We start from the raw sequence: 27731 nt of genomic DNA, 5'->3' as shown, positions 1-27731 counted from the left end.
TGGGGTCACAACTGAAAATAAAGCTTATAGATGCCTATAGGCTGTGAGAATTCCTTCCCGCTAGGATAGTTCTCATTCCTGCACTAGGACTGAACCACTGCTTTTAAGGTTTGGTTGGGATGAGATGGGATATCACAACTCTAGTCCTTCTGAAAAGATGAAAGACCACCAGTTTACTGACTTTCCCCCAGAGCTATTATCTAAACTACTTATATACTGTAAGGACCCAGGAACCTTTACCATCAGCCTCATAACTTGGTACTTTGGGATTTCAAGGCCTTTTCATTTGTCTCTATAATTGAACTTTTTGTGTCATCTCCCAAGGTTACAGATTGTGAACAGGAACTTGCCTTATTCTTCTTTTTTTGAATCCTCAGTTTGTATCCCAGTGTTCAGCTTGGTGCACAGTAAGTCCTTAATAAATCCTTTTCCTTGATTCATTATGATAGTATAGTTAAAATTTGTATCCTAAACATGTTTAGCAAACAAGAAGATGCTGCTTTAAATAATCTTTAATTGATTGAATAAGGGAGGTAATATTTCCATTATATCCTGACCTAAACAGACCACACACCTGGAGAACTGTGTTTATATCTGGGCACCTCATTTTAGAATGAGCATTTATAAGTGGGAAATTTTTTTTTATTGTAGCTTTTTATTTACAAGTTATATGCATGTGTAATTTTACAGCATTGACAATTGCCAAATTTTTTGTTCCAATTTTTCCCCTTCTTCTCCTATCCCCTCCCTAGATGGCAGGATGACCAGTACATGTTAAATATATTAAAGTATAAATTAAATACAAAATAAGTTTACATGCATAAGTGGGAGAATTTTAAAAGTATTAAATTATTTACTGGAAGGCAAAATGGCTTTGAGTTCATGCCACATGAAGGCTGGCAAAAGTAATGGGGAATGTTTAGCTTGGAGAAAAGACTCAGAGGAATCAAGATAGCTATTTTTAAACATATTAAGGGCTGTTTTGTTTAGTTTCCCAAGGAGAAATCATGAATAATGGATGGAAATTACATGGAGGCAGATTTATATTTGATTTAAGCAAAAAACTTTTTTTAAAAAATAACTTTTTAAGTTTTTGTACAAACAAAACCAATGCAGACAAGATTAGAAGAGAAGCAATAAACTGGGAAAAAATTTTTTACATTCAAGGATTCTGATAAAGGCATCATTTCTAAAATATACAGAGAACTGACTCAAATTTATAAGAATTCAAGCCACTCTTCAACTGATAAATGGTCAAATTTATCTAGTCATTTGAAAAGGTGCTCTCCATTACTATTTTTCAGAGAAATGCAAATTAAGACAACTCTGAGGTACCCCTATACACCGCTCAGATTGGCTAAGATGACAGGAAAAGATAATGACAAATGTTGGAGGGGATATGGGAAAATGGGACACTATACATTGTTAGTGGAGTTGCAAACTGATTCAACCATGCAATTTGACACTATGCCCAAAGGGCTATCAAATAGTGCATACCTTTGATCCAGTAGTGTTTCTACTTAATATATACCAGGCATTGTGCTAAACCCTGGGATACAAAATGAGGCAAAAGTTTACAATCTAATCAGATTAGTTTACAATCTATTAGACTGTGAATAGAGAAGAAAACACAAATACACACAAAGCAAGTAACATAGGAAAATAATTAACAGCGAGAAAGAACTAGAATTAAGAGGGGTTAGGGAAAGTTTTCAGTTCTAGAAAGTTATCACCATTTACTGTTTACTAACTTAATTTAGAGAGGCCTTAAGAGAGACTTCTATTAACTGATGATACTAAGTGAAGTGAGCAGAACCAGGAGATTATTGTACATAGCAACAGCAAGATTATACTATGCTCAATTCTGATGAACATGGCTCTTTTCAACAATGAGATGATTCAGGCCAGTTCTAATGGTCTTGTGATGAAGAGAGCCATCTGCACCTAGAGAGAGGACTGTGGGAACTGAGGATGTATCATAATATAGTATTTTCACCCTTTTTGTTGCTGTTTGCTTGCATTTTGTTTTCTTTCTCATTTTTTCCTTTTTTGATCTGATTTTCTTGTGCAGCATAATTGTGGAAATATTACAGAAAAATTGCACATGTTTAAGATATATTGATTGGATTACTTGCCATCTAAAGGAAGAAGTGGAGAGAGGGAAAGGAAAAAATATGGAACTCAAGGTCTCGCAAGGGTGAATGTTGAAAATTATCTGTACATATATTTTGAAAATAAAACTTTAATAAAAAAAATAACTTTTTAATAACTAGCAGCTGAAAAGCTGAGTTGGTGCTCTGAGCTCTGAATACCAATTTTTGGTCTTTAGCTACCATGACATTCCTAATTGGATTTTTAAAAATTAGAACTATATGACAAAGCCTTACCATGAAGAAATTTAAATCTATTCAGCAAGGTATAACTTTATGGAGTAGACTGATGAATATGATTTGCCCACTGAGAACTGCAATGCCAGGTAGGGTGTGATGGGAGCAAAGGAGAGACCTCCAGTTAGCTTTGGCTATATATCACTGTGTCTTTTTTGTTTGTTTGTTTTATTTTGCTTTATTCTGAAAGGAACCTATTAAAACTTTTATCTTTAAATCCTTTACCATTTCTTCTCAAATGAAAAATGTCTTACCTACACATGAGCCCAACTACTGTTAATGGAACAAAGGCTAGTGTTGTTTCATCAATATAGTATGTGGTAAGTTCCTTTAAAAACATCTTCAACATAGAGAGTTCGTGGGTTTTCTCAAAGATCTTTGCTAACCACTCTTTTCTCCTTTGAAGACTTAGAAAATGCAGGGTAAAAGATGGGCTAGTCTGTGCTTATGGCAGAAAGTAGGGGAATGTCAAGCAGGTGGGAGGACAAAGTATGTACCTATGAAAACCTGGAAAACTCTATCTCATAAGTATTCTACAGCATGAAGTAGAATCCTAAAAGTTTGCAAATCATCTTTGAGAGGTATTTAAAACAAATTGCTTGCAAAACCAATTAAATATGTAATGATAAAGAATAAAATTGTAAACTCCCTTAATTTAAGGCAAGTATTTTAACAGGAACATTAGTTAACGAGCAAATATGTTTACTCCAGGTTCATTTCTGACTCAATCTGAAGATAAGGGACTGTATGTAGTCTTTGCTTTCTTTTTTTCCCCACATAATTGTGCTCAAGGTGTTAGTCAATCAGCATTTATTAATCAATTAATAAATATTTATCAAAAGCTTAATATATACCAGGCATTGTGCTAAACCCTGGGATACAAAATGAGGCAAAAGGCAGTCCCTGCCCTTAAGGAGTTTACAATCTAATCAGATTAGTTTACAATCTATTAGATTGTGAATAGAGGAGACAACGAACAAATAAATACATACAAAGCAAGTAACATAGGAAAATAATTAACAGCGAGAAAGAACTAGAATTAAGAGGGGTTAGGGAAAGTTTTCAGTTCTAGAAAGCTATCACCATTTACTGTTTACTGGTATTAATAGCACCAGGCACTATTCTAAAACACTTATACAAAGAAAGGCACAAACAGCCCCTTCCCTTCAGGACTTCACATTCTTGTAGGGAAAATAAAACATGAAAAGGACTAGCATATACTGGATAGTAAAGGGAAGATAGTCTGAGAAGCAAAGGCGCTAGTAACTGGGGAGACCATGGTGGGCCTCCTGCAGAAGGTGGGATTTGGGCTGGATCTTAAAGGGTAATCAAGGTAGAGACTGGGAATTAGGAAGAAACGAAATCTGGGCAAGAAAACGGCCAATGCAAAGGCGAGAAAATAGGAGATGGAGGAGGAAACTACTCATTTCAGAGCAAACTCACAGAAAAGAATTCTTGCCTCCAGCGGAAGTAAAAGGCTTTACTGGTCAACGCTATGGAGATCTCAAACGACTGAAAAACTTCCTTCGGATTTAGGAGTGCCAAGGTCTGAGAGGCAAACGCCAAAGGGGATGGTCCACCTGTTACCCATCTCTGGCAAAGGCGGCACGTGGGAGTCGTCGCCATCCCCCAGCTCCCGCCCCCGCCTGCGCGTGCGCGTAACACACCTGCCTCCAGGCGCGAGGAGGGCGGGGCAGCCGCTGCCCCAGACGCCGCGGTGGCTGCTGGGATGCGCCACAGCGAATGACCTTTCACCTGCGCCCAGCAGCCTCGGGCTGCACAAGGCGGAAGCCATGGCGGAGGCAGCGGCATCCGCGGCTGCTGGTGGGGCGGGCTCCGGCTCGGGCTCATCCCTGGAGCGAGAGCGGGAGAGGGACTGCGCCGGGAGAAGACTTCGGGTCCTCTCGGGCCATCTGCAGGGCCGTGCTCCGGCAGCTCTCGTTCTTAACGAGTGCAGAGGCCGGGCCCCGGCTGCAGCACCGGCAGCGCCTCCGCCCGCGGCTCCCGAGTCCAGCAGCATCCCCAAGAAGCGGTATGTAGCGGCGAGGGAGGCGGGGGAAGGGTCCCGGGAGATGGAGGCAAGGGCCGCGAAGAGGGACAAGACCGTGCGGTGACAGGGCAATGCCGAAGAACCCGGGGCCAGCTGTCCGGGAGAAGCGTCCTGGGGTGGATCGGGTCGGAAGTACGGGCAGGTGGACCCCATACTGCCCAGCCCAGCCTCCGGTTTAGAGTCTGGGATGAGGAGCTGGGCCACATTGGGCTTGCTTGGGGCTGAGAGTGAGGGGGCATCCTGGGCTGGATCTCTGGCTGCGTCTGGCTGGCATCTGACCTGGGGCCACCTTAGACTTGGTCGAGAGTCTGAGACCTAGGAACAACTTGGGCTCAGTTAGGGCTGGGATGGTGGTGGTGGTGGTGGTGGTGGAGGATATAGGGCCGGCTAGATAGTGCAAGGGATAAATCTCTGGACCTTGAAGGCAGGAAGATCTGAGTTCAAATTCACCAGCCATTGAAGCAAAATCCTGGTCAAGTCATTTGACTTCTCTCTGCCTCGGTTTCCTCAACTGCATGATGGACAAAATAATAGTACCTCTCTCACAGGGTTGTGAAGATCACATGTAAAGAGCTTAGCGCAATGCCTGGCTCATGGTAACCATTTAAGAAAAGCTTATTCCCTTCCCATTTCCTTCCTTCCTCTGTGTTGGAGCTGGGGACCAGTTGTGGAGGGATTGCTAGCCAGAATCTTTCTGAGAATTAGGCTCTGGGTGGTGATATGGGGGCACCGTGGGTACTGGATTGACTGGCTTGTATTGATTTCTTGTACTTGGGTGCTCCTAGAGTTTACCATGCAAAATGTCCAAAGGATGTTTACCTATTAGAGAACAGTGGTGGTAAGAGGAATCCTGCTTTTTTTTTTTTTTTAAAAAGAGTAATAGACCTTTATCTGGTAGGTAATGACTTGGGAAAGGATTGTACTTAGACTACTTACTCTTCTGATGACGGGTAGTGAGGCTTGTGGAGAAAAATATTGGATTCTGCCCCATGAATTGTTCTCTACATTTTAATGGGGATTTTGATTTGAATTGAACCCATACAAGCAGAAGTAATGATCTGGGGCTCCTAGTTTCTATCGGAAGAGATGGCTATAGGGAACTTTGAAATCTGTGTGATGGTTTTGTGGAAGATAGAACCTGGAAATCTCCTTTGAAACTATGAATGAAGAATAGATGTAGGGAATTTTTGGTGTCTTAAGTTTTCTCAAGCAGTGGAGCTAGGGCTATCATGGGAATCCTGATAGGAGCATCATCTAGGGTGTCTATATTCATGTCTTTCAGGCTTTGTGGTGTATTTGTAGTCTTGCAGTTTCAGAATGTTTTCTCATAGTTGTCTCATTTGTTCCCAACAAAATCTGTTAGGTTGCACAGGTCCTTATGATTAGATATTGTTTGACCTAGAGTTGGGAAGTAAAAAAACTCTGGATTTTGATTAGGAGATTGTGTAGCTGGTAGGAATAATGGATTCAAGTTTCAAAATGGAGATGTTATCTTTAAGTTAAAAGGCTTTTATTAAATCTGTAGTAACCTGGTTGACTTGTCATAGATTTTTTTCCTTCATTCGGATTTCCATAACTTTTTTACTTCACTTCCTTCCCTGTTAGCCATAGGGGAGTGTCTTCTTATTCCCTGGTAATTTATATTACTTGTCTAGTGGTAAAAAATCAATTACATAAAAGTTTTGTGAGGTTTGACTCACAGTTAATGATGATTCATATATAATCAACTTTTCTAACCATTGTCTGTGACTAGGGACACTAGATGCTGAGCCCAGATCAGGAGTCTGGCCTGTAATTAAGTATTGTATAGTAGAAAGTATTCCAGATTTTGGTGTAAAGAACCTTTTGCCACTGGTTCAAATTCTGCCTCATTTACCAGATTTATGACCATGGACTAGTCACTTAACCTATCAGAATCTCAATTTCTTCCTCAATAAAATAGAGATAATATGTCCACTAATCTATCTTGGGGGCATTGGAAATTTTAAAATTAAAAAATTTTAAATAGAATACAAGCTATGTAAATGTGAATTATTATTGTTCCATGTGAGCTAATTTTGTAGATTATTTGTGGTGAATCAAGGCCTTACTTCCATCATCCATGTCCCTGCTGGGTCCTAACATATTAACTAGTAAGAACCAAGCAAGAAGAGGATCAGGGCTGATGAAGGAACAAGACTGAGTGAGCTGTGTGTTGGAATGTGATTGTGTTTTATTTCCAAAATCAAATTATCTTGAGGTTTATTCATTGTTTTGTGTTAATTGAAACTTTTCTCCCTTCTCTTGGCACAGATAATCAAGTTGAATTCTTGTGTTCTTACTGATTTATCAGATTACTAGTCATGGTTAAATATATTAAGATTAGCCATGATGGTCTCTTCTGTGAATCCTCATCTCTTGTTTTTTTGTATTTTGCTCATATAGCATATCATCAGAATGACTGAACATTTTGGAAAAAGCAGCACTGTGTGGTGGATGGATTTGGATTCAGAGGCTGGGAAGTTGGGTTCTAATCTTGGCATTCTTTCTACTTGTGTGATTCAAAGCAAGCAATTTTATTTCTCTTGGTCTCAGTTTGCTCATCTGTAAAATGAGGGAATTCTATTGGAAGTCTCTGATAATCCTCATCTATATCTGCAAACTTAATTGAACAATTCCAGTTTGTTTGCATTTTACAATAGTGACTTAGAGTAATGATCTGATCACCTCTACCACTCAGATCTGATAATTTTGAACTTGGTTGTGACAATGGGTAGAGTTACTAAATTGTCAGTCTGCTTTTAGTCCTTTGGTTCTTTATCTTTTCTAAAAGCACATTGTGCTCTTTGACAAAGGGAATTCTTTTTACTTAGTCTTACCTAGCTTTGATTTTTCAGCTCTTAGGAAGTATTGTAATAGTCCAGGAGTCAGAAAACCCATCTTCTTGTCCCTGGTCTATGTGTTACTTATTAATTGTTTAATTACAGCCTATCTCTTAATTCCTTTGAACTTCCTTTTCTTGATTGCTCACATTTAAATAGTGATTTAAAGTTTGCAAATGTGCTTTATATGTTATCTTTTTGTATTCTCAGTGAAGTGAGGTATTGGCTTATTCTTGTTTTTTTGGATGATGAAATAGACATTAAGTGACTTTATCCACAGGTTGAATATAGAGTGGTTGGGACAAGATTTGAACCCTGGTTTTTAGTGTGCTAAAATCACTCACTGGTATGATTGAACAGGACTCCATTTAATCTTAGCCTTCTAAGTGAGGCCTTTTCTTAGTTCTTCTCTGACAGTGTGATCGTCAGTGTCCTGGTCAATCAAACCATCATATAGTAATACTTTCTTTCTAATCCCTTAAGATTCTGTTTGTACACTGATCTATGGGCATATTATTTCTCCTTACAGAGTATAGTATGCTTCTTGAGGACAGGGACTATTCCCTAGCACTTAGCATCATACAGGTCATCTAATAAGGGTTTAATTCATGCTTTTTAAATGATGCTTGATCTGTAAGGACCCTTCCATACATCACAATTTATCATTCTATGAAACTTTGTATTCCTCCCAAAGCAAAAGAGTGCTAGCACTTTTTGGGTACTTAATAAATATTGTGCTCATGGTGTTACCAGGAATCATATTTTTATGTAGCAACTTGTTTTGTATTTGAATTATTTCAAATAGCTTTTTTCTAAAGATTGTGTCCTTATGTACTAGAGAGAATTACTTCTTTTTATTTTTTTCCATTTATTAATACCATATTACCTGACTCCAACTTTTGTCCTAATGTAGTTTGTATTGTACCGATCATAGAAATCCTATTGCAATCTTAATAGTTTGTCTCCTTGATTCAAAATCAAATTAACAGCAATGTGAAAATAGTTTCATTTATGCATAATGCTTGTACTGATATTTATTATACATTTATAGTTTTTAGCATATTCCTGAGACTATGGTGAAAGATAAATTTTTGTTTTAAAAAAGCTGATTGAATTCATTAAAAAATTAAATATATTTTTATTAATAGTTTTTCTATCATTCAGATTTTCCCCAGTCTTTTACCCCTCCTTTCCTAGAGAACAATCCTGCATAACAAAAAAAAAATTTTTTTTTTAAAAAGAGGAAAAGAAACATTAAGCAAGATGGTCAGTATGTTGAGAAAAATCTGATGTTGTATGGAAAACTTCTCCATTTCCCTACTCCACTACTTTTGTGTAGATAGAGTGCTGGGCCTGGAGTCAAAAAGACCAACATTCAAATATGGCTTCAAACAGCAGCTGTGTGATCTTAGGCAAATCATTTAAATCTCTGTTTTGACTCAATTTCTTCAACTGTAAAATGAAGATAATAATAGCATTTATTGCCTACAATTGTTTTAAGGATCAAATGAAGTATTTGTAAAGCACTTAGCATAATTCCTGGCACTTAGTAAATGTCAAATAAATGCTTATTTTTTTCCTTCATTCTCCAAAAGAGTTGAGAAGGACATTTCCTCATATTTCTTCTTTGGAGTCAAACCTGTTCTTTGTGGTTTTCCAGCCTTCATTGTCAGTTGTTCTATGGTGGTTATTCTTTCCATTTACATTGTTGTGGGCAGTCATTTTGTATATTATTTACTTGGCTCTGATTACTTCAGTTTGCATCAGTTCACTTAAACTTTTGCATGATTGTATTCATCATGTTCATTGTTTCTTATAGCACAGTAATGTTCTATTGGAGTCATGTGCCATAATTTGTTCAGCCAGTCTTTAATCTATAGGCATGGACTTTATTGATAATAATTTACTATTATAAAAAATAGTGCTATAAATATTTTGATATATACGTAGTTTTTCTTTTTGTCAAATCTTCTTTGAGGTTCTGAATTTCTCTTAAGTTGAGGGTTATGGACATTTTAACCACTTTATAATTCCAGGTTGCTTTTTAATTCACTGCTTGAGCAGCAATTTGTTAGGGAAAGCTATAGAATTCTACTTATATTTTTGCCCTTATTTTCTAGAAAGCTGAAAATTTTCAGACACCATAATACATAATTTTAGCCTATAAGAGCAGGAGCATTCCATAAGAATTTTCTTTTGCAAAATTACATTCCCTTTAAAATAATCTTAACTATATCTTGGAACAGGAATACTTTATAGGGGTTTCTTTTTTAAATGTCTAGATCTTAATTTGAAGCCTCCTTTTGCTATAGAGTTTAATTTAATTCAACTATTTATTAAATGCCTACCATGTGTGGAACCCTGTGCAAAATACTAGGTATCATATAAAGTTTAATTTAGATACTGTCTCTTCTCTCATGAAGTTGGTAGTCTAATAGTTCTTCATGTGGAGAATGTGCTTACTTCACAGGCATTTATTTCCTTTCCCTTCTTCAGAACTTTAGAATCCTACAGATACAAAGAAGCTCAGTAATTATCTGGTCCATCTCATGCCTTAAAGAGGCCTAATATATAGATTATCTTATTTCTCTTTCATTACTTTAGATGGAGAACTCCTGCTTTTGGGACAGATTATTTTGCTTTTGAATCTCTCTAATTGTTAAATATTTCTATTAATCTGAGCACTGGCTCTTTATAACTTACAGTAATTGGTCTTAGTTCTGACCTTTGTGGCCAAACAAAGCAAGTGTAGTTTCTTTTCAAACCAACAATCCTTCAGATATTTGAAGATAGTTAATCATTTTCTTCTTAAATGTCTTCTCCATGCTTAATATTCTTAAATCATAGTAACATTCCTTTAGAGCTAGAAGAGATATTAAAGGTTATGTTATATAAACCTCATCTTACAGATGATGAAATTAAGGACCAGCGATGTGCTTAGCTAAGGTCACATTTGTGTCAGCCATGGTATTTAAACAATTGCATCTTTTGACTCTAAAGACTGAGCTTTCTACTGTATCATTCTGCTTTAGAAATATAACTTGTTCTCAAATCTTCTTAACATTTTGTTTTCTCATTCTTGGATAAAACCAAGCTTGCTAATGTTATTGCCAAAATGTGGTACTTAGAACTAAGCACAATATTCCAGGTGTGGCCTAAACAGGTTAAAGTAGAGTAAAATTGAAAAGCTAATACCCTGACTAATATGTACTCACTAATATAACCCAGTGTGGCCTAAACAGGTTAAAGTAGAGTAAAATTGAAAAGCTAATACCCTGACTAATATGTACTCACTAATATAATCCAAGATTGAGTTTCTTTCTTTCTTTCTTTCTTTCTTTCTTTCTTTCTTTCTTTCTTTCTTTCTTTCTTTCTTTCTTTCTTTCTTTCTTTCTTTCTTTTCTTTCTTTCTTTCTTTCTTTCTTTCTTTCTTTCTTTCTTTCTTTTCTTTCTTTCTTTCTTTTTTTTTTTTTTGTTGCTGTTGTTGCTAGTTTAGTATATCTTTTGTTGGCTGATTAAGCTTATAGTCATTTTAAAAATCCCCTATCCTTAACACGGACTATTATCTATTTTCCCTCAAATCATGTATTCATACAGTTTATTAGTTTTATCCAAGTTTAGATTTCATATTTATTCCTGTTACATTTCATCCTATTAGGCATAATTTACAAAGAAATTTCTATAATTAAGTGGAATCACTTAATATCAAATTCATAGTTACTTTATATTGTTGTTTTAAACCCTGTGCATATGTTTGTGTGCAAAAATATTGCAGAGTCCTTTTTGCCAATTTAGAGTTCACAGTCATAAGAAATAAGAGGAAGATTAAATTTTGAAGATAGGTTAGTTTAAAAAATTCTTTTTGTGAGTAAGCTAATTGGCAGAAAAGAACAATGTGGGGGAGAAGTAATTTCAGGGAGGAATGGGGGAAAGTAAATCAAACTGTAAGTCTTTTAAAACTCACTTCTTTGTAAACCCAGTTTCTTCTCTTCTCTATCTCTGTCAGCTTAATCACCAATCCCATGGTCCTTGTACTTTGATGTCTGATTTCCTTCTCCCCTATTTCAGTCAGGCATTAAATACTGTTTATTTCTCTTCAAAACTCTTTCTCAGATCCTGCATAGATGCAAAGTCTATCCAAAAAACCTTGGATTTGGAGCTTGAGAATCTGGGTTTAAAAACCTTTGCTACTTGTGACCTTGGGAAACCCCTTACAATTTCTCTCCTACAGTTTCTTCATCTGTAAATGAAGACGTTGGGTTAGGTGATCTCTAAAGATCATCCCTGGTCTAATATTCCCTGATTGCTTCCAGTTTACAAGAGTATCACCTTAATTCAGAGCCTTTCATTTCATGGTATTAGTCCCTCTTGGATAATCTTGTTGGTAGAATCTTCTTCTCTAGTCTCTTTCAGAGGTTGGTGTTCCTAAAACAGCCTTTGTCAGAATTATATTTTAGTAAGGTATCTAAAGTATGCCTTACTTGATGCCCTTTGTGTCCTCAGAATTTAGAGGCTTTCATAAATGCCCAAAAGAGGACAGAGCCAAAGCTAAAAAATGAGGACTTTTTGGTGGTAAAATTTTTTTCAGCAAGTAAACATTGCTGAGAAGAGGTACTGTTCTTTAGACATGTAATTAAGGTACATTGTCCTAAAACATTGCTTTGCATATTTTTGGTTTTTGCTCTTAAGTATTCCTTGACTACCAAATAAGTCTATACTTTTTATTCCTGGCATTAAAGGTTCTCTGAGATTCACTCTTTCAATAATTCATAATGCTCTACATGGTTTCCTAACTTCACCTCATACTTAACTGTCTATACTATTCAATTTGAATGTGGAAATTATTGTGCAATATACAAGTGTAGATAATTTCTTCATCACTTTTTGGGTGACACTCAACTTTTTATTTTTTGGAGGGTAATCCATGATTTGCAGGTACATATTTTCATTAGAAGAATGTTGTTGTTCACAAAGTAAATCTTTGTTTTGTGGAGAAGCTCTGACTCCTTGAAAGTATTGAATAATTTTCCAAAGACTGTCCATCCCTTTATCCCTTTTTTCCATTTTATGTCCAGTTCATTGCTTGTTTTCACTGTGTGTGTGTGTGTGTGTGTGTGTGTGTGTGTGTGTGTGTGAAACAGAGAGAGAGAGAGAAACAGAGAGACAGAGAGACACAGACCATGACCAATGAGAAATACACATGTTTTGATATATAAATAATAATGGATAAGCTGACTGCATATTATAGGGTGAACAAGAGTCATTGCTTTTTCTTGAGTATGGTATTTTGTATTATTATTTTTCCTGTGTTTTAGCATCCTGACTAGATTGTAAACTTGTTGAAAATAGGGACTATTTTATTGCTTCCTTACCTTACTCAGTATCTGGTAGTAGTAAATTCTCAGTATTAATAAAGAATTTGAGAGTGATACACACACACACACACACATACACACACACACACACACACAGACATCTTTGATTCCTATTTTGTTTTTTAAAAATAAATTTGCTTTTACATGTATTACCACACCCATCCCCTACCCCTAAAATGAACCAAAAAGCCCAATAAAAAATGAAAACCCAAATCCCCATCATAAACATTTAACAAAACTTTCCCATATTATTCATCCCTAAAAATGTATGTTTCTCTGCATTTTTAATACAAAAAGATGCATCTTTTCTTTTTCTTTCTGGCAGGAGGTTAATGTCATATCTCATCTTCCGTGTTTTGGACTTATGCTTTATCATTGCATTGATCAGTGTTCTGAAGTCTTTCAAAGTTGTTTTTCTTTTTAATATCATTGTGCAAATTATTTTCTTAGATTTGCCCACTTTGTTCTCCATGGTTTATAAAGAACTCTTCCCAGTTTCCTTTGAAACTTGATTGCATTCTTCCTTATGTCATCATAATATTTCATTACATTTATGTAACCACAATTTACTTAGACATTCCCTAGTAAGAGGGGCAGTCTCTTAACTTCTCATTTTTGACTTCTATAAAAAGAGCTATTGCATATTATTATTGTGCTTATAAGCTCTGGATTGAAAGTTATATATAGTTTGTTAGCTTTTGGGCATAGGTTTTCTTATTAAACCAAAATCTGTATTTTATTACTGCAGCCATTTGTTCTAGTTCTGCCTTTTGTGGCAGTGTGACAGAAGTTTAAACTCTTGTCAACATGGCATCATTTCAGATACACGCGATGATTGTAACCTCTCTTAAGTTTTTTTCTTCTCCATGCTAAACAAACTAATTTCTGTCAGTTAGTTTCTCTCACTATTCTAGATGAACTATAACTTTTCAATATCCTTCTGAAATGTCATCCAGAAGTGAACACAGTGCGCAGCTATGTTCTGACCTGGACATAGTATGAGCATTTATTATCACTTCTCTTAATGTTAATGGAGCTTCTAATTGCATTCACTCTTTTAGCTGCCTTATCAAATTCTTGACGCATTTATTTTGAGCTTATTGTCCATTAAGATTCTGAGGTCTTTTTTCATATAAGCACCTTTTCCCCTAAAATTGTATTTTCCCAGAACCAGTTAATGACATTAGACAGAGTACATGCACATGTGTATGTAGGTAGTATCATGAAAGGGATATGATTCAATTATGTGGCGCAAATACAACTCTTAAAAAAGGAAGTGGTTTGGCTCTAAATGAAAAACAAACATATTAGTAAAATAAAAAAATAGATAAAATTATTTCAGTTAACAGTACTGTTACTTTATTAACCAACACCATAATGCTCTTAAATTTAATTTTTTTCAATGAGCAAAAATTAATCTCCCTCTCAGCACTCCTTCATTATGTGTAAGGGGAAAAGGGAGGGGTAATGAGGATGAAAAAGAAAAACAAACCCTTATAACACATGCAAAATAAATTACACAAAATTAGAAATGGTCTGAATTTACAGAATTTTAGAGCTTTAGGGAACTGTCAAGTTTATCAAACCTATTTGTTTAATTCTTATTTTTGCCTGGACCATTACATTAATTAGTGAAGGGAGTTTCTAGGGAGAAATTTCTAACACATTTTTACTTTTTCTGCAGTTGAGTTGCCTGGGGCACTGAGAAGTGCTCTGGATCCATAGCCAAGATTTTTCAAGAGACTGGAACTCCTATCTCCTGACTTGAGTAAAGTTTTTTTCCCCCTAATATACCACAATGCTTCTTTCAACCATCTTATTTTAGAGGTAATGCAACTCTTGCAGGTGTCAGGTAAGAAATCAAGGTTTCCAGGATAGGGTTAGATATGGAGCAAATCAGAATTGAGTTTTAATGGGTGAGGCTAAAGCATAATTCTAAGGAGATAATAATAATAGTAGCTGACATTTATGTTATGCTTTAAGATATGCAAAGTTCTTTACTTTGAGCCATACAACAATATTTTGAACTGGATTTGTAACTATTATCCTCAATTTATAGGTGAGGAAATTGATTCAGATGTCAGTTAATCAACAAACACTTAGTGTTTACTTAATGCTAGATAACATGCTAGGTGTTGGAAATAAAAATACCAAGAGAAACAGTAACTCAAGGAATTTGCATTTAATTGGAAGATACAATATGTATATACATGGATAAATTCAAAGTGATCTTGATGGGGAAGATAGTGGCAGCCGGGGGTTGTGTGTGGGGGGGAGATTGGGGAAATAGATTTCAAAGATAACATATAAACAAAATCTGGAAGGAAATCACAGAATATAAGAGGAAGAAATGAGGCAGTGCATTTCTTATGGAATCCTTTCAGATATGCCAGACAATGATTGCATCCTCTCTAAGTTTTTGTCTTCTCCATGCTAAACAAACTAATTTATGTCAGTTAATTTGTCTCACTATTCTAGATGAACTTCAAGTTTTCAATATCCTTTCTGAAATGTCACCCAGAAGTGAACACAATGCTCTGATATGGGAGAATTAATCAGTAGGAAAGGGGGTTAATTAGTAGGAAGGCACCAAGTGGGGAAATGGAATGATTCTGTGAGAAGACTAGTTTAATTGCATTGTAGAATGTATAAAGGGTAGTAAAGTATAAAGCACAAAAGGCAAGTTGGTCCTAGTTATGATGCTCTTTAAATGGCTAATACGAATTTATATTTGTTCCTGAGCTAATACAGAACCACTGGAATCTGTTGAGTAGGTTCACACAACTGTTAGATGTTAGAAGTTTGATTTGAACTTAAGTGTACCTGACTCCAAATCTAGTATTCTATTTACTATTCCATGCTGCTTCTTAAAAGAAATTGAAATGTTGTATTTGAGTAAGGATCATACTGTAGTGATAAGTGTGAGTCATTTGGCCCTGAAAACATTCCTGTGGGAACAGGCATTTTTTAATACCTTTGCTTATGACCTTATTCAAGTAGAGCAATTCTCTTCAAAGTTAGTAGTTGCTATACTCATTCTTCGTCCTTTTATATCTTTCTGCAGCCTTTGACACTGTCATTCACTCTTCTTGAAAACTCTTTTTCTTTTTAGATTTTTGTGATACTTCTCTCTTGGTTCTCCTCCTACCTGTTTAATTTCTTCTTAGTCTTCCTGTCTGCATCTCCCTGTTTTATCATGTCTGATAATCAACTATGAGCTTTCTGCTTTTTCCTTGGTGATCTCATCAGTTCCCATGGTTTCATTTATCATCTTCATACAGATTTATTCAGATCTACTTGTCTAGCCCTAACATCTTACTTGGTTTCTAGCTTGGACTCTCTATTGGATGTCATGAACTACATGTCTCATGGATATATGAAGTTCAGTATGTCTAAAACTAAACTCATCTTTCCCCCCCAAACCTTTTTCTTTTCCCAGTTATAGTGGAAGACACCACTATCTTCCTAGTCATTCTGGCTCCCATTCTATATGTCATCCTCACCACCTTTACTCTTACTTCTCATAAAATCAGTTGCCAAGTCCTATTGTTTTTGATGGCTCTATTTCTCCCAGGAGAAAGTATAAATTCCCTGGCTTTCAAAGCCCTCTATAACCCATTCCTCTTATCTTTGCAATCTTTTGATTCTTTGACACTGACCTCTGTGCTGTTCTTTGCACAATTCTTTGCTGCATTTCAGCTCTTGATAGTGTTACTGACTTTCCTATATCAGGAATTCCCTCCCTCTTCATCTCTTGTCTTCCCTGGCTCTCCTCACATTTCAGTTAAAGTTTCACCTTTTGCAAGAAGACTTTCTTGGTCAGCCTTAATTTTAGTATCTTCTTTTTGCTGTGTTTTAATTTAACCTTTACATATCTTATTTGTGCATGATTATCTACATGTTGTCTCCTCTTTTAGATTGTGAGTTCCTTGAAGAGCAGAGATTATTTGTTCTGGCACATAATTGTTTGTTAACCTGACTTTTCTTTCTGAATCTCAGAATTACTATCAGTTTAAACCCCACTGAACTGGTTTATTTCAATGACTTTTTATTCTTCCGCTTTATTAAAATAATTTAGGTTTGTAATAGTCATCATTTTGTCTTGTAGCACCTCCTAATCACCAGTGTCTTTTAGCGTCTTTTTATAGTCTCAAGCCATGGAATGAGACTTATTTCTTGAAAGCTTAAGAAATGGAATATGTTAACAAGAGTTAGCATAAAAAAACAGTTAGCATAAAAGACAGCATGATCACTTTTTCTTAAGGTTGCAATCATTTGCATTTATTTCATTGACCAGTTGTTCCTTACTTGTTTGAATGTAAGTTCAGAATTAACTCCTCTGCCTTCTGAAAAGTTGGAGGTTGTCCTTTATTCTTGGAGAGGATCAAAATGACATCACCACATTAAGAGTTGAGTTAAACTGTGTCCAATTGGGTCTGATCAGACCAATATGAGTTTGAAATGCTCTGCCACAGGTTGTACACAAATAATCTCTATGAACATTTGAGATGGTTTCTCTAATTTTGAGCATCTTATATTTCTTCTAAGCTAATTCAGTTCAGCTTGCTAATAGAGCACAGCACCTTCTCTAATGAGGGCATGCCTTGCTGAGCTGTTCTGTGCCAGTGTCTTCTGTGTCATACAATCAATTTTAAAGTGCTTAAGAGAGGTCTTGAGAGTGTCTTTTCTGACCACCTTGTGAGCACTTGTTTTGGGTGGTTTGTCCAAAAAATAATCTTTTTGGCAAGCATACATTTGGCATTTGAACGATGTGGCCAGCCTAATGGAGTTGTGCTCTCTGCTATATGGTTGGAATGCTTGGCAGTTGAGTTTGAGAAAGGACCTCAGTATTTGGTATTATATTCTGTCAGGTGATCTTCAGAATATTTCTTAAGACATTTCAAATGGAAGTGATTCAGTTTCCTGTTAGGGTACTAATATATTGTTGGAGTTTCAAAGGCATACAGCAGTGAGGACAGGACAGTTTCAGTTTGTTAGTCTAATACCTCTTCTCTCTCATACTTTTCTTTAATGACATGTTTCTGAAAGGTAGAAAAATCGAGTAAGTAAGCAAATTTTAAAAATTGATGGCTTTTAACAAAAATAGAATTGGCTGCCTTGGATGGCAGAAAGATGCTTTCAGAGGCTGGATGACCACTTGTCAGCAATATTTAAAATTTAATTCTTGGTCAGGAAGGAGTTACACTCTACACTCAATGACCTTTTGTGAACTCAGTGGCCTTTTGGGGGCCCTTTTAACTCTTCAGTTGCTTGATATAATATTTTATGTGTCATCCATCTATTCTTTCATATAATCACCTAGTGTCTTTTCATTTTTCTTTGCAGTTTCTTGTGGGTCTTCTCAATTACATTGCCACTACACTAATTTAGGTCCATATTATTATATCTGTGGCTCTCTTTTCATTCCCCTTCTCTCCTGTCCCCCCAGTGCTTTCCTTCTGAGATTATCTCCTATTTACACTACTTTATTCTTGTATGTACATATTTGTTTCTTCATACTTCCACACTGTTAGAATGTGGTGAGCTCCATGAGGGCAGGAATCATGTTTTTGCTTTCTTTGTATCCTCTTTGTTTAATATAGTACCTGGTACATAGCAAGCTCTTAATACATCTTGACGTAAACTACTTCCATGTCTTTCTTCCTTCACTTTAGCTAAATTGTTTATTTAACAGAATTTAACAGATGAAGTGGTATGGCCACTGCCAGGGGTTCCTATATCTATCTACTTGTAATGACAGCTGGTTAACAAGTAGATGATGATGGTGGTGATGAGGAAGGTTAGCTCCCTTGCCACAAGGATTTCTCACTTTACTATTGGCCGTCATTCAAATAGCTTTCTTTATTCAACTAAGCAAGTATCTTAAAAAATTATTTAGTATTTTATTTTCCCCTAATTTCATGTAAAAACAATTTTTAACATTCTTTAAAAAAATTTGAGTTGCAAATTTTCTTCTCCCTCTTTTTCCCCACTCATTGTTATATATATGGTCATTAAGAGAGCAAAACTCTACTAGACAGTGAGTGAGATGCAAAGTTTAGATGAAACAGCCATTGCCTTCATGGAACTTAACCATTTATCTTGGGGATATGACAATACACAAATAATTTTGGTGGTGGTTGTTTTTTTAAAACTAATTTTAATAGAAAATAATATTTGTGTACTCCTAAGTATACTGTGTAGTCCTTGCATCAAGATAGGAGGCAGATCAGTCACAGTAGAGAAAGAATAGATCAAATTTATTGGAGAACAATAGTATTTGAGATGGCCTTTAAAAGCTTTGAGTGGGAACATAAATAGCAAAAGATGTAAGTTTTTGTGGAGGGGGGGAGGGTATTCTAAGGAATGAATGAGCAAAAGTGGAAATATAATAGGAAAGATATAGGTTATATTCTTTGAAATATCATAATTGTTTTGCTCCATTCTTCCTTCACAGTTGGATTAATGAACAATGTATCCTTTGTTATAACTTAGAGAGAAACTTTGTGTCTCTGTCCTTCCCAGAATCTCTTTTCAAATCATAGAATTTAACAGAGCATTGTTCAAGAAGGGATGTTAGAGACCATCCGTTGCAGGTTCTTGGAACCTTTTTGTGTCCCAGATCCTTTTGAGGAAAAATAAAGCCTATGAACTCTTCACAATGACATTTTTAAAAGCATAAAATAAATTATGTAGGATTACAAAGCAATTGGTTGCTCTTTTAGAAAGAGCCAGTTTTTGCTTTTTTAAAGCTGGTAAAGGAGCTGTTTTAAAATGTTATCTGCATTATTATGTGATATAGTAGATAAAGAGCTGTCCTCAGTCAAAACCAGGAAAACTTGGGTTCATATCCTATTTCTTCCACATATAACACATATCATTTGTGTTATCCATGGCTAGTCAGTCAACATCTCAGGAAAACTCTAGAATGTATGTGCTGTATGTTGCAGAGAAGGATGTGAATAGAGGGAATTTCTACTTCATATGGGAGATATCATTAAAGGTTCAGTCCTCCCTGTTCTACTTAATAAGAGTGAGGTTTGGGGATAGAAGACAGTGTACACTTAGGGGTTCCTGTTGAATATGAGCAATATGGCTTTTGTTTTTATATTGTCTTCAAATATATTACTTCAAAGAGTATCCTACCATGTCAACATTTGTGCATTACATTGCAATGCTGCAAACTAGGATGGAGATGGGCAATTTATTTCTTCCTCTTTTTTTCCTCCAATGTCTTCCAAAATAAGTTGTGAAGTACTTCCTTTTTTGCCCTGGTCCCTGTGTGTGCCCATCTGCCCAATACCAGATAAGCCCTGGTATAACTACCTAGAGTAATAGCCTTGATGAACTCTTCTTCAGTCTTTCTTGCTATTGCTTCTTTTCTTCCCTCCCTTCTGATTGAATGATGACCCCTGGCACACTCACCCAAATCACTTGTTTCCCTATCTTTTTGGCCAGGATGAGATGGCTACTCACAGTAATGTGATGAACAACTACACTTTAAAGTTCACAAAACTTTGCTATATACATTCTCCAGGATCTGCTACTATACTGTTTTTGTGTGTGTGTGTGTGTGTGTGTGTATGTGTGTGGTTGTGTACACACACGCACACACACACACAGACAGCTTACCATATTATACTCCCCTATCCTACCCTTTATGCATAGCCATCTCGCCTGTTAATGAATGTTTTAACTGGATCTTGTCATTCACTTTGCTGTTGCACCCTTAGGATCTCAAAGCTTTTTTATTTGCTCCATGCTTGTGGTTTATTTGCTTCTTCTCTAAGTGTTGTTTTGCAAGTTAGACTGTGAACTACCTGAGACCAAGGACAAGCATTTATTAAGGCTCTCCTTTGTGTCAGGCACTGCTCAGCACTAAGGATCTAAACAAAGGCAACAAATTTCTGTTCTCAAGGAGTCCAAAAGGTAAGACAACATGCAAACAACTATGCACAAATAAATTACTTAAGTGTGTGTGTGTGTGTGTGTGTGTGTGTGTGTGTGTGTGTGTGTGTGTATGGAAGAAAGCATAAAAATTAAGGAGAATTGGGAAAGACCAAAACTCTAGTTCGACTTATTTAAACAAATTATTGGTGCAAAGAAAGTGGAGGGAAGTAAAAAGGATGGGAATAGAAGAATGTAATAACATTGACATTGGTCATTCCATTTCATGCACAAATTTAATTAATGTAAATCACTTACCATGATAAGGAAATCAAAAGTTAAGTAGCAATATACCCCAAGAAAAAGAACAGAGGTAGCATGTACTAGGCAAGTCAAACCATCACCACCTTTGATCACCATCTTTTTATGTAGCCCAGGACCCTGAACTCAGGAGACTTGAGAATAGCAGTACCCTTTCTGGAACCACCAGAATTGCTTCTAGCCTAGCCTCCATAGCCATAATTGAAGGAAGAAATAGTGGAGGGTGTCTAATCACTATGAGCAACAACTGTTGACCAGCTGCTACCAACACAAAGATTGGCAATGAATTGATAGTAGTATCTTCTGGTCATCCATCCTTCCTGCTTCTGACCAGTGTTTGCAGCCATCATTCAGGAAAGCAATTTCTGTGTAGAAAAGGCCAGCACCCCTACCAACTCCCAAGTAATTGCCACACCCAGGGCAGACAAGCTGACCAAATTGAAAGAGAGTAAGGCACCCTGAAAGAGAGAAAGGAGGCAATATTTGCCAGACAAGTCAGACCATTATCATCACCACCACCACCACCATCACAATAGCAACAATTTCCCTATAGACCTAGATGGTGAAAGCTCAAGACTCTACACCCAAGAATTATAAGAAGAGTAGTATAATGACATTATAGAGAGAAATTAATATCTTTGTCATATTCCTAAAAACCTTGATGCTTTTTCATCTGAATTGCTGGTGAAATTTTGCATGTGTGTTGTCTTCCCCATTAGAATGTGAGCTTCTAGAGAGCAAGGACTATTTTAGACTTAGCCTTTAGTAAGTACTTCATTAGTTCATTCAAAATAGTTGAGAGGAAAAAAAAATACTTGGTAAGCTTCTTGAGAACAAAGGTTATTTTTGCCTTTTTTGGCATCTCTTGAATCAGCCCAGTACCTGACACATGGCAAGTATTAAAATAATGCTTGTTGACCGACTTGCTTAATGGAGAGTTAGCGGTCAAAGACAACAAATAAATATAAGCTTATTTGTAAAATCTTGTGAATAAAGATAGATGAAGATTATAATTAGTATTCTTTAAAGCAGCGAGAGGTGGAAAAAAATTTAAAGAAAGTTTGATGAGAAATCCAAGAAATGAAAATTGTCTGGTGCTTTTTTCTGGAACTTTCAAAATATAATTGAAAACTTTTGTGCCAATATAATATGTTAATTTTAGAAATGTAAAATTTTATAAGCTTTTAAAGCATTTGCAAAAACCTCACAGCTTTTAGGTTTCTAATAATTACATTTATATGGTGCTTTAAAGTTTACAAAATGCTTCATATATTTATAAAAACATTAATTTTTAAGTTGGAAAAGATAAAATGCTTTTGTTATAGAAGAGACCATCTAATTTTAAAAATTTTATACAAAAATTTTTTAAAAATATTATGCAAAAAAAAATTGACCCAGAAATTAATAAATTTTTCTGAGATCACTAAACTCAACAGTTACTTTAGTGGGCCGATGGTAGATTAATGGGAGGACATGAGTAAAAAGTTGAGCAGATGAGTATTCATGGATGGGCTTTGAGTATATTATTGGAGCAACTACCCACCTTGATAAGATCATAGATGCTTTTGAGTTTACAAAAGCTATCATACATTAAGCATTTTAGATAGTGCTTATAGTCATTAATTTTCATAAGGAAAGCTAATTGTTTTGCTACGGATACATGGTTTTGATGGGATCAAACAAATCATAGACAAACTTACTGTACTGGCTAGAACTTAACAATTATTTGACAGCAAAATGTGAAACTCTAATTGTGAGATTTTTATGTTGAATTGCATTCAAAAAATTTTTTTTAGACAATTTGAGGTGCCACATTGAATTTTTCCCTAAGACACAATTGTTGATCTTTCTCCTTTTTACATGAAAATATGCAATATCTGACTTGGTTGAATCATAAAATTATGTGTATTAAAATGTAGGCTCCTTCAGATTCAAGATTTTTTCTTCTTTTTTCCCCACTCTATATTACTATAACCTAACACAATATCTGGCATAGTAAAAGTAGAATGCTTGTTCACTGATTGATTTGACATATATTTCATTTTAAATTTAAAATTGTAGACAGTAGCATACTTTTTTTTGTATCCATGAATAGCTGGTTTTTATAATGTTTTCAGTATCTTAAAAAATGCATTTCAGTATCCAAATATTGCAAATATCTAATACCAATGCCATTATGCAATGAATTCTATCTTGACTTTTAAATAAGATGTATGAAACTGCAATAAATACATAATTTCAAATAATAATAACAATAATGCCAGCAGGAACAATAACAAATAACAATATCATAAATTTGAATAGCACTTTCTTTAAAAATTATTTTGCTATATAGCTGGAGTTGCTAAACTTTAAAAAAAGTTTAACTTTTCCAGTTTATGAGAATCAGGCAAAATCTTAAAAGAAGAAACTATTAATATTTTTAAAATTATCTTAATAGCATATTATTTTTCTAATTACATACATAGATGATTTTCAACTTTCATTTGTAATGTTTTGAGTTCCAAATTTTTTTCCTCCTTCCCTTCCTTATTTTCTCTCTTCTCATGCTAGCAAGCAATCTGATATAGTTTACTTTTATATATTCTTTTTAAACATTTCTATGAGTCATGATAAGAAAGAGAAATCAGAACAAAAGGAGAAAATCATAAGAAAGAAAAAAAACAAGCTCAAAGAAATGAAAAGTGAAAATAGTATATACTTCAATCTTCATTTAGAATTCATAGTTCTCTCTCTGGATTGGATGGCTTTTTCCACCCAAAATTTAGTGGAATTGCTTTGAATTACTGAATTGCTGAGAAGAGCTAATACTTGCTGTATACAAATTTAGTAAAACAAATTTTTTAAAAAAATTTTTATTTTTGGCATTCTGTATTTACATAGAAGCACTTCTTTTTAGAAATCTCTATAGAAAAGAAATCCCCTGAATTCCATGTGAAACTATTTATTCTGTTATCAGTACTATGGAAACTACATTTATATAATTTTCATAAACTTATTATAATTGAAAAGTTTCTCCAGATTGAGACAAGACAAATAACATGGAAAAAAGGTTTAAATGGAGTTTACATTTTTCTAAACACAAATAGTTCTTACAAACTATTGCAGAAGAAAGAGGCTAAAATAAGAATGGAACAAGAGGGATGAGGCTGAACACACCAAAGTATTCTTCCAATCACATAAAAATTGGCAACATTCAAATAACCTTTCAAAATCTAGTTCTAATTGTATTATAATCTAATAAAATGCAACAGCTTGGAATCTAATTACTCTGTATTTTTGTCTTTGAATCTTTGGGACTCAAAGGTCATTGACAAAACTATTGGTATTTTATTGAAATCTTTGCCATTTTCTTTTGTACTACTTAATTCACTCATACTGCCAGAAACTTATTTTCTTTAATAAAAGTGAAGTGACATATACAAATTGTTTATCTTGATTTTTTTTTTTTAAAAGAAAAAACACATGCTTTTAGAGCTATATTATTATTTGGGCAATAAGGTTTTATTATTTATCTTTGAAAGATCATCTGATTTAACCTTCAAATTTTATTAATGGATAGATGGGATAGTTATTGATTTTGGTCCTCCTGATTGCGGGGCTTTATTCTATTCACTGTGCCATCTAGCTGCTTCTGGGTATTGATGCTGAACAGACTCTACTATCAGGAAAATTTGTGTATGTATGTGAATTCTTGTATTTTAATTAGCTTATCTTTATGTCCAAGTAGATAGGGAAGTAACAAATAAATAATTATCTTGGTGTAGTTGAAAACAATTTTCAGTTTACTTTTTTTTTCCAGAATAAACCAATTTATTTGACTCATTTCCCCCCATATTCTCTTTTAAGTAGTTCAAGTTTTTTAAGTCATAAAGCCCTTTCCTGATTTGAAAGGTTAGAGTTTGATATACTATATAGTATATTGACTTGACTTAGTTTAAATTGCTCCTGAATATTTAGAGAGAATTAGAACTAGATTCCAAGGGATTAAGTTTAACTTTGTATTTCTTTCTTTTTTTTTTTTTTAAATTTAATAATAACTTTATATTGACAGAATCCATGCCAGGGTAATTTTTTTACAACACTATCCCTTGCACTCGCTTCTGTTCCAATTTTTCCCCTCCCTCCTTCCACCCCCTCCCCTAGATGGCAAGCAATCCTATATATGTTAGATATGTTTCAGTATATCCTAGATACAATATATGTTTGCAGAACCGAACAGTTCTCTTGTTGCACTGGGAGAATTGGATTCAGAAGGTAAAAATAATCCGGGAAGAAAAACAAAAATGCAAATAGTTCACATTCGTTTCCCAGTGTTCTTTCTTTGGGTGTAGCTGCTTTGTCCATCATTTATCAATTGAAACTGAGTTAGGTCTCTTTGTCAAAGAAATCCACTTCCATCAGAATACATCCTCATACAATATCGTTGTTGAAGTGTATAATGATCTCCTGGTTCTGCTCATTTCACTTAGCATCAGTTCATGTAAGTCTCTCCAAGCCTCTCTGTATTCATCCTGCTGGTCATTTCTTACAGAACAATAATATTCCATAACATTCATATACCACAATTTACCCAGCCATTCTCCAATTTCTAGCCACTACAAACAGGGCTGCCACAAACATTTTGGCACATACAGGTCCCTTTCCCTTCTTTAGTATCTCTTTGGGGTATAAGCCCAGTAGTAGCACTGCTGGATCAAAGGGTATGCACAGTTTGATAACTTTTTGGGCATAATTCCAGATTGCTCTCCAGAATGGTTGGATTCGTTCACAACTCCACCAACAATGCATCAGTGTCCCAGTTTTCCCACATCCCCTCCAACATTCATCATTATTTTTTCCTGTCATCTTAGCCAATCTGACAGGTGTGTAGTGGTATCTCAGAGTTGTCTTAATTTGCATTTCTCTGATCAATAGTGATTTAGAACACTCTTTCATATGAGTGGTAATAGTTTCAATTTCATCATCTGAAAATTGTCTGTTCATATCCTTTGACCATTTATCAATTGGAGAATGGCTTGATTTCTTATAAATTAGAGTCAGTTCTCTATATATTTTGGAAATGAGGCCTTTATCAGAACCTTTAACTGTGAAGATGTTTTCCCAGTTTGTTGCTTCCCTTCTAATCTTGTTTGCATTAGTTTTGTTTGTACAAAGGCTTTTTAATTTGATATAATCAAAATTTTCTATTTTGTGATCAGTAATAGTCTCTAGTTCATCTTTGGTCACAAGTTTCTTTCTCCTCCACAAGTCTGAGAGATAAACTATCTTATGTTCCTCTAATTTATTTATAATCTCGTTCTTTTAATTTGATATAATCAAAATTTTCTATTTTGTGATCAGTAATAGTCTCTAGTTTATCTTTGGTCACAAGTTTCTTTCTCCTCCACAAGTCTGAGAGAGAAACTATCTTATGTTCCTCTAATTTATTTATAATCTCGTTCTTTATGCCTAGGTCATGGACCCATTTTGATCGTATCTTGGTATATGGTGTTAAGTGTGGGTCCATGCCTAATTTCTGCCATACTAATTTCCAGTTATCCCAGCAGTTTTATCAAATAATGAATTCTTATCCCAAAAGTTAGGATCTTTGAGTTTGTCAAACACTAGATTGCTATAGTTGACTATTCTGTCTTGTGAACCTAACCTTTTCCAGTGATCAACTAATCTGTTTCTTAGCCAATACCAAATGGTTTTGGTGAGTGCTGCTTTATAATATAATTTTAGATCAGGTACAGCTAGGCCACCTTCATTTGATTTTTTTTTTCATTAATTCTCTTGAGATTCTCGACTTTTTATTGTTTCATATGAATTTTGTTGTTATTTTTTCTAGATCATTAAAATATTTTCTTGGAAGTCTGATTGGTATAGCACTAAATAAATAGATTAGGGAGTATTAACTTTGTATTTCTTTTTGCAAATGAAGAACAAGAATATTCACATGTAATTTTTAGTGTTACTGTTCATTTATGAAAAATTATTAAGCATTTATTAGAGCTGAAGAAATACAAATTGAAATGACTTTGTTTTGAATTTGAAATTACTGGAAATTCTCATTAGTCAGACTATTTTTAAAAATTTGATTTTGAATAGCTGTGACAATATAATTAATTTTTCCTCTTTTTTGATGCAATGGATTCTTTTTTTTTTTTTACATAATAGTTTTTTTTATTTTCAAAATATATGCAAAGATAGTTTTCAACATTCACCCTTACAACACCTTGTATTCCAAATTTTTCTCCTTCCCTTCCTCCCCCTTTTTTCCCCTAGACAGCAAGTAATCCAATATAGATTAAAACATAAGCAATTCTTCTAAACATTTTCACATTTATCATGCTGCATAAGAGAAAACAGATCAAAATGGGGGAGAAAAATGAGAAAGAAAAAAAAGCAAACAATAAAACAAGAAAAAAAAAAGTGAAAATACTATCTTGTGATCCACATTCAACCACCATAGTCCTCTTTCTATGGATGCAGATGGCTCTCTACATCACAAGTCTATTGGTACTGGCCTGAATCACCTCCTTGTTGAAAAGAGCCAAGTCCTAGATGGACTTTTTAAAAATCTTCATTTAATTTCTCCAATTTTATTATATATTTAAAATTAATCTTAATTTCTTAATTAAAATAATCATTATTTACTCAACATACTAGATTTATTTCAGTTTAACATGACATAAAGGTGAAATTTTTTCAATCTTTTTTCCCCTTTTGACTTAGTAAAAGTAACTAAATTCATTAATAATAATTATTACTTACATTTATGTGGAATAGCTAGATGGCATAATGGATAGAGTGTTGGCCTTCCAGACAGGAAGATCTGAGTTCAAATTTGGCTTTAGGCATAACT

General features: G+C 34.9%; 1 protein-coding gene across 2 annotated transcripts in view; it reads left to right on the top strand.

Annotated features, from left to right (window-relative positions):
- Positions 1-4162: 4162 nt before the first annotated feature.
- AGPS (alkylglycerone phosphate synthase) overlaps positions 4163-27731 on the top strand; it is a 146738-nt gene continuing 123169 nt past the window's right edge. For both annotated transcript variants that reach the window (XM_051986137.1, XM_051986138.1), the window contains exon 1: positions 4163-4419. In XM_051986137.1, the coding sequence (XP_051842097.1) occupies positions 4181-4419 (239 nt within the window). In that variant the 5' untranslated portion in view covers positions 4163-4180. The remainder of the gene's footprint in view (positions 4420-27731) is intronic.

This window comes from Antechinus flavipes, chromosome 3, assembly GCF_016432865.1.
Source record: "Antechinus flavipes isolate AdamAnt ecotype Samford, QLD, Australia chromosome 3, AdamAnt_v2, whole genome shotgun sequence".
NCBI classification, from domain to species: domain Eukaryota; kingdom Metazoa; phylum Chordata; class Mammalia; order Dasyuromorphia; family Dasyuridae; genus Antechinus; species Antechinus flavipes.
Note: the sequence above shows the minus strand (reverse complement) of the source record. Positions and strands in the feature narration are given on the sequence as shown.